The sequence below is a fragment of the Saccostrea cucullata genome, unplaced genomic scaffold (genome assembly GCF_032062105.1).
Source record: "Saccostrea cucullata isolate Sc308-1 unplaced genomic scaffold, CSIRO_AGI_Scuc_v1 ctg5613, whole genome shotgun sequence".
NCBI classification, from domain to species: domain Eukaryota; kingdom Metazoa; phylum Mollusca; class Bivalvia; order Ostreida; family Ostreidae; genus Saccostrea; species Saccostrea cuccullata.
This window is the reverse complement of record NW_026935118.1, coordinates 12,723-20,973: the sequence shown is the minus strand read 5'-3', so window position 1 is coordinate 20,973 and position 8,251 is coordinate 12,723. Positions and strand designations below refer to the sequence as shown.

Here is an 8,251-nt window from a genome sequence, read left to right as displayed (position 1 = left end):
AAGTAATGATATTACTTATATACACAAATTTAAGTAAATATAAATTACTAACTAAAACTTTTTAGTGTGTAAGTAAAACAATTCTTTAAAATGCAAAAATCAAGTAAAACATTTGAATCTAGTAATTGACATATATTTCAGTAATTGATTTTAAATTTTAAGTAAATGCTTAGTAATTATCTATTACTTATCTTTGTTATTTCAAGTAAAAAATGACTACTAAGTAAAACTTTTTTAAGAGTGAGTAGACATAGTTAATTAAAAGTAGAGTTGTAGTCCATTAACAGTTGAGTTAAAGCATAGACCGAATTAGTCTATGGTTAAAGTAAAAATAGACTTATAGTCCATTAACAGTTGACCTAAAGTCCATTAACAGTTGACTTAAAGTAATAGTACACTTAAAGTAATACAAGATTTATAGTCGATAAATATCACAGACTTATAGTCCGATTGGAAAGAGTATCCATCTGTCAATATATCCTGCAAGGTGCTGCACAAACTGAAATAGAAATTACATTTATTATAATTTGTCAGGATAAATGCCCATAGATCGTGTTCTCGTAAATAAAGCATGTTACAATGTCTATTATTCATGACTGAGGTTTACCTTATATCTCGGACAAATATCACTGGACACCCAGCCATCAAGATCAGAGTATACTTGTCTCGGGATGCGAGGCTGGTGCAGCTTTTTGCAGAGATTACAAAATGCGTGAAAATGAGATGTCTCCACATCTAAAGTTTTCCTCCAAGAAAAGTAGCTATTGTATAATGTTTCATTGGTTGCGACGGATTTCAGGTATTTCACTAGATCTTTAATACTGTTAAAGTCATATATATTTATCACGTGACTTGAGTTGACTCTGGTATCTTTTTGGTCTCTGGCCCAGTTTACTACCGGTATCACGCCTTGCTTTAAGGGAAACCATAGTTTTTCCGTGACGTAGTCCTTGCAGTGAGAATTTTCAAATGATAATCTGAAGAAATAATCTTGCGCCCGTTCTGTTGACAAACATTGCTGGAATTTCGTATCACATTTCAGTGAACCACAAGAACCAAAAATATCTATATTGATATATTTCTGCAATTCTCTCACAATTCGATAACGTTTGCCGTTGTCATTACAGCGACTAAAAACAGCAAAAGCAAACTTTTTTCTATTTGAAAATGGCTTTAAGTATTTTGTGGAAGGTCTTTCTACGAAGGATCCATAGGGTGCAAAGACAGTCGAATCTCTTCTATATGACATAGTCCAGTTGAAGAGACCATTTAATACAACGATATCACGTTCTATGTACGTTGTTGGTTCAAGTAAATAAAGAATCCAAATTTGATTCGGTACGTTCCTCTTTGGCAAATCTTGTACATCAAGATCATATCTGTGATAATGAAAGAATACTGCATCACTTTGGGCTAGTCCCTCTCTTCCAGTGGCTTGACATTTATAACGACATTTTGATAAGACAAATTTAATATTATCTAACCATGCATGTCCGAAAAAAGTTGTCCATACTGCAATGGTTTTTTGCTTATGCTTAGGAAGTGTCATATTAGAAAATGTAGTCACATATGAATGCGTATGACTATAAAATTTCACATTATGAATGGCCATGGAATCAGTATAATTCTCATAAAATAGAAGAACGTACAAAATCGTCATGATCAGACTAATGGCTACTAAACAAAGGAATCCCTTTACTAGTAAACACCGCCTACATGTTGAACACTTGTTTCTTTCACATTTCATCTGAAATAGATAAATCGGTTGTTAGTTAAATGAATGAAAATTAAGCATGTGATTATGTAGGTAGTTGTGCGTTATGTATCATCTGTGATTTTTAACAGAAAATTGAATGTTCAAATCCGCCCGAAGAATAACTGAAAATCCCGTCCAAATAAAATGCTCCATCTAAGTCAACAGGCACTTGTTTCGGTAATAAAATTTTAACCCATAGTATAATAATAACGTACACAAGGTAACTCCAAATTACACTAAGTATACCCCTTCCCTCAGAAACGCATTCATTTACACTTTCAGAGGTAATACACTGTCAAATTGTTTATTACCATTGTCTTCTACGATACATAATCTACACAACCATACATAGTATGGTTGTTTTTGTTTCCGTTTGCGGAGATGGTTGTCTTTGTTTCCGTTTATTTCCGCAAACAGCGTCAAAACTCTGCTCGCCGAGTGGAAAAGTCGACTCAACCATGGAACGGTACAATGAAGCGCATTGAAGTGGTAAAATTTTCCTTTCGAATGGAACGTTTTGAGCTATCTTTAGAGTGTTTATTGTCATCTAATGACACGCCCATTTCTTTTGAAATGGATAAGTTGTTTTGCTTCAAATACCTGTAGAACAGGTTTTCCATAAATATAATAGCCAATCAAATTGAGGGTCTAAATAAACACCGAGTAAACACGTGTTCGACCGAAACATGTGTTGTTGGTAACTTCAATAGACAAGATAAGTTCAAAAATATGTACATATTCGTTGCAATTTGTGTTTTACAGAAGTGGTTAGTCTCTAACTCCCTCTTCTAATTTTTTTAAAGCTCCATTTCAGTGTAACTCATGATGCTTGTCGCGAAGAATGGGGTGTCCGAAAACTACGACGAATATTTCTTTCTCGTTTCTAAAAAAAATATGGGCGTGTCATTATGTTATAATTGACGTTCAAAACATGACTCAGAACTTTTCATTCAAACGGAAAATTTTACCACTTCAATGCGCTTCATTGTATGTGCTGATCCCGCACAGAGATTTTGATTGGCTAAAAATATGTTTCTAAAATTACATCAGATGTTTTCAGGGAAAATCAAACGAAAACCAGTTCTATTTACTCATTGCAATATTTAAACAATGGAATTGAATTTTTAAAACCACTGATTTTTTAATTTTGCTCTTTGCCCAAGACTAGAACATGATACCATTCAATGGTTGAGTTTGACTTTCCACCCGGCGAGCAGAGAATTGACGCTGATTACGGAGATAAAAGAAAATAAAGACAAGCATGCCAGATATGGTTGTGTAGAAAAATTATCGTAGAAGATAAAGGTAAAAACAGTTTACCCGTGCATTTCCTCTGAAAGTATAAATAAGCGCGATTCTAAGTGAGGGGGGTACTTTATTATCTTGAGATTTAAGAGATCTACTTTTGATATACAGAACCCTGGTCCCAAGATTAAGAAAAGTTCACGGAGAAAAACACGTGCAGAAACAGTCGGCGTGGATTCGAATAACTGCATGAAAATCAAATGGAGTTAAGATAAAGGAATAGCGAGATTATAGAGCGTTTGTATATTTCTTGGACACAAAAATCTGAAAATGCTGTCCCACCTGTGCTCGATTTCGTATGTACATTGTTAACATGTACATGCACACTGTAACACAATAAACAAAGAAAAGCATGTGTGCACTCTCCGGCGTCACGTTGAGTCAGAGGTCAATCGGGGATAGATTGCAAAAAGTAATAAAATGTGTATACCGGGCTAATTTTAGAATTGTTGATATTACGTGCAATTATCTGGCTTGCTTTGAAAACTATCTTGGGTTAGTTAACTTTCTTACCTTATATCCCGTGTTTGCGGCCACCAGTTTATCGATTATCTACGTCGATTAATCAAGGAAATCCAACAATGGCTACATGTAATCAGTTCATCAAAGAAACATAACAAATTCTTGTTGAAAGTGTATTCAAATCTGGCAATTTAATGTGTTCAATATAATAAATTTAACCGTATTAAATATCCCCACGTGCATGCGTGTATGTTTGGAAAATGGCCGCAGGGTCAATGAAAGCCAACTGATAATGACCTATTTCAGTAGGTCACTGTAGGCGCGGTGTCCATAATAGTACAGTGCAAATGTTTATAAATAAGCAGCAATTATCCTCATCAGCTGATAAGCACATGGCCGCGATCAATCTACTGACCACATGTACATGTTTTTCATTCCGATAAAATTACGTGTGAGTTTTTACAATGTATTTTAAAAATTCAAGATGGATCGTCCATTTTTTTTTAATTTCATCTACTCGAAGTATGAAATTAAGATCCCCCAAAATATGAAATATGTTGTCAAGTTTAGATCCAAGAGAAAGCTTATTTAATATTTGAATTTAGTGTGTTGATGTTGTTTAAAGTTAACGTTCTATAATAAAAAGGTGCCAAATGTTGATTCTTTGGGGGTACGAAAAATCTTCAGTTGTTAAGTGCCGAGCAAACAAACAGTTTAAATGAGATGGTAAATTATGCAATGGAAATTAATATACATTTATTGACTGAGTTCGAGGGCAACATGCGTTTTGTCGGACCCAAGAACCAAACTGTCTGCCTGATGGCGTTAGGCCGAAAGTCCGGTTCGAGGGTGGACAAAACGCATTTTACCCGAGAACTCTGTTAATAAATGTTTTGTTATACCTTTCATTTCATTATATTTTTTTTTGGACATACATGTATTTTGTACTATATTCCGTGATGTAATATCAGGCCTGTCACTATTTAACACTAACGAATGAAAATGAGATTAAGCTCCGCCCATTCTGTGACGTAAGCGGTCCTACATCTCTCCGAGCGGTCCAACATCTCAGTCAGCGGTCCAACATCGATTTTTATGCCCGCTCAACAAAACATTAAAAATGTTCGACTTTTTAGCTCACCTGAGCTTTTCTGATCACATTTTGTCCGTCGTCCGTCCGTCTGTCTGTCCGTCTGTAAACTTTTCACATTTTCGACTTCTTCTCAAGAACCACTGGGCCAATTTTGACCAAACTTGGTACAAAGCATCCTTGGGTGAAGGGAAATTTAAATTGTTAAAATGAAGGGACATATCCCCTCGCAAGGGGAGATAATCAAGAAAAGACAAAAACAAAAATAGGGTTGGGTCATTAAAAAATCTTCTTCTCAAGAACCACTGGGCCAGTAAAGCTGAAACTTATGTGGAAGCATCCTGGGGTAGTGTAGATTTTAAATTGTTCAAATCATGACCCCCGGGGGAAGGGCGGGGCCACAATGGGGAATCAAAGTTTTATATAGAAATATATAGGAAAAATCTTTGAAAATCTTCTTCTCAAGAACCACTGGGCCAGAAAAGCTGAAACTTATGTGGAAGCATCCTGGTATAGTGTAGGTTCTAAATTGTTCACATCATGACCCCCGGGGGAAGGGCGGGGCCACAATGGGGAATCAATGTTTTTCATAGAAATATATAGGAAAAATCTTTGAAAATCTTCTTCTCAAGAACCACTGGGCCAGAAAAGCTGAAACTTATGTGGAAGCATCCTGGTATAGTGTAGATTCTAAATTGTTCACATCATGACCCCCGGGGGAAGGGCGGGGCCACAATGGGGAATCAAAGTTTTATATAGAAATATATAGGAAAAATCTTTGAAAATCTTCTTCTCAAGAACCACTGGGCCAAAAAAGCTGAAACATATGTGCCCATGGAAGGATCATGGGGTAGTGTAGATTTCAAAATGTCTAAATTATGATCAGTGGGTTAGGTGGGGATGCATCATGTATAACAAGGGGGAAATCTGGTAAAGAACAGAATGGTCAAAGCTTCTCGGGTGAGCGATGTGGCCCATGGGCCTCTTGTTTTCGTATACAATTGTATAGGAACAATTTTTAAAGGTATAACAAAATATGATTTTATATCCACACAGTGTCTGTCTCAAGATCGATTTCAATGCAATCATACCCCCTTTAAAAGAACGCTCGATAAGGTTTTTAATATATTCGATCAGTGCTTACTGTATCTGTTCTAGATATATTACTATAGTCAGCGGCGACTCACACAAATTATTTCGACGAAAATAGTTCCATCATTAATAAGTAGATACAACATAATTGTTCACGATAAGAATAATGTTGTGTATGTCATACGTAAAAGAAACTACGATTAATGTAAATTTTTCCTCCAAAGATCACTTTCCCCCCTAAATGCAAATAAAAAATGTTAATATTCCTACGCTCGCTCCCTCCTCCCTCCTCAGCTTTTTTTTTAAAACATGTTTGATAACAGAGAATGTCTAGGTCATTCTCCGGTTGATATTTTTTGACCGATGAATTGATTAAATACTATATCAACAACTGTAGTAAAATCATGTTAATTGTTCGTTAATCATCATATAGTTTCCTCTTAGAGAAAAAAAAAATCATTCTATGTGTGTAATTTATTAAATGACGGAATTTTCAATCCCTGAGCAGATTTCTGCACGTGTGTAGACAAACTACACATAGGGAGCGTACCTATTGTAAATCTATAGGGTTTGAGACAAATATTTTAATTAGTAAAGTAAACATTATACAATTATTGCTGTTTTTTGAGGTCAATACAATGATTTAGCCATCTGAGGAGTACAATATTCAACGAGCCCGAAGGGCGAGGTGAATATTGTACTTCGAAGGTGGCTAAATCATTGTATTCACCGAAAAAACAGCAATAACTGTTTTATTATATGATTCACTGATAAAAAGATGCAGCTCATTACTTGTTTGCATTTTATTAAGTCCTAGCCAAATACAAGAGAGAAGCAGAATTAAAATGCGAATAAACCTTACCAGTCGTATCAATTTGAAATGCTTTTTTCAAATCAATTTTAGTTGCCATGAAAGAAATATATAATGTCAGTCTTTTTTTATAGGATAGATTTTGAAAGGAAGGAGTATTATCAGGGAAAACTCATTGCCAAAAAGTAAAAAAAAAATTGTTCAGTAAAAGTATTGGAGGGGGGTCCCTGCATCCCCTTTTACCACCATAACCCTAAAATATATATTCGCTTATATGATTTATTCACATAAAAAAATCATAGTCGTTTGAATAGCTTTCCAAAACAATTTGTATCAATTTGGAATTTCCCAAATCATAGTCGTTTGAATAGCTTTCCAAAACAATTTGTATCAATTTGGAATTTCCCAATCTATTTTTAGATCAATGTAGAGGAAATAAATCCTTGTATTGACCTGGAATGTCACGTGCAGGGCAATACAACGTAATATTTTTCTAACATAGTTGGATCTCAGCCAATCAGAGAGATGGAAATTGTTCAATCATATAATAATATCAATTATTTACAATGTACTTATTATCGAGTGCATTGACCTCTAATTCAAGAAGGATACAGAAGTGTAAGACTTTTCCGTAAAAGTAAATAAACAAGTTGATCGGATTAAAGACTATATAACATACCAGGATGTTTATCTATCTTCAGTCATCAATCCAGGAACAATAAATGAACATTATTAAAGTTTATATTACAGTTATACTTACTTTTGCCTAATACAAGGACACTGACCACCAGTTTACAAAAACTTATGTTTAAGTTATAAATTGTTTTGTCAAAATTCCAGGATTTAGAGCCATTTATTGAATAAGTTGTTTATCGTATATGCAAATGACTATTATGTATTGTATATTATAAATACTATCTAAGTGATCTACGATTTATCTTTGCTCTTAACCACTATACGATCATTGTTTGTACTCTTTGATAATTCCAAAACTGTTAAATAAATTCTAAGAAAAGACTAGTTTCCTTCTCATTGGTTCACACTATAAAATGTGTAACAAAACCCGAACTGGGCCGGGGATTTCTAAACTGACAATCGTTTAATTTTTATTAATCAGAATTTGTGTATTCATGTGATCTAATTATGAAAAAAAGTTCTGTCTGCCATCGTAATTTCTCTGTTCGCGGGAGTCCGTTTGACAACTCCACCGCACATGTGTAGACCAAGGCTAACTGGACTTGCGGACACAGGTATGTGTACTGTTTATTATAGGAGACTGGGTGACCGTAATGCTACGGACTCACGAAATTTACACAAGGTCTATAACTAGAAAGTGCAGTTTTATTTTCATAAAAGTCATGAAACACTCTTAAACATATTAAATCTAAAAGTCTAATATCTTTGGATATGGGTTAACCCATATCTATTCTTGTTAAAACTAAATCTATAAAATAATTTATTATTCATCTGTTTAAACTTTAAATTTTATTTTTCACCTTTTTTATTTTTCAAACCTTAACTTTGTCAACTGCAGACACCCGACAAATTTAACCTCGTGAATTTCGAGTTGTTCAAAGTGTTTCAAAAGAATTTTACATCGACTGGGTATTAACTAACAATTGACTGGGTATAAGTAATCCACCTCCTTCACGTGACAGACTTGAAAGTCTTCAACCAATCGTAAGCCAGGATTTCGTCGAAAAATCAACAGAGGTGGAGTAAGTTGGCTTCCTTC

General features: G+C 34.6%; 1 protein-coding gene across 2 annotated transcripts; it reads right to left on the bottom strand.

The window, feature by feature from the left end:
- Positions 1–341: 341 nt before the first annotated feature.
- Positions 342–3,838, bottom strand: LOC134241928 (alpha-(1,3)-fucosyltransferase C-like). 2 transcript variants are annotated; one of them, XM_062723937.1, is made up of 5 exons: positions 3,575–3,838; positions 1,650–1,747; positions 608–1,379; positions 440–499; positions 342–359 (listed from the first exon to the last, which is right to left on the bottom strand). In XM_062723937.1, exons 2-4 carry the CDS (start codon positions 1,745–1,747, stop codon positions 440–442), a joined length of 930 nt encoding a protein of 309 aa, XP_062579921.1. In that variant the 5' UTR covers positions 3,575–3,838; the 3' UTR covers positions 342–359. The 2 variants fall into 2 exon arrangements, with proteins under 2 accessions (XP_062579921.1, XP_062579920.1); XM_062723936.1 differs by having other exon boundaries at positions 608–1,747.
- Positions 3,839–8,251: the final 4,413 nt, after the last annotated feature.

Coding starts and splice junctions, on each gene's coding strand:
- LOC134241928 (XM_062723936.1), bottom strand. CDS start 1,747: ATGAAATGTGAAAGAAACAAGTGTTCAACATGTAGGCGGTGTTTACTA. Junction 500..607: donor ATATTTGTCCGAGATATAAG/GTAAACCTCAGT, acceptor TTTCTATTTCAG/TTTGTGCAGCACCTTGCAGG.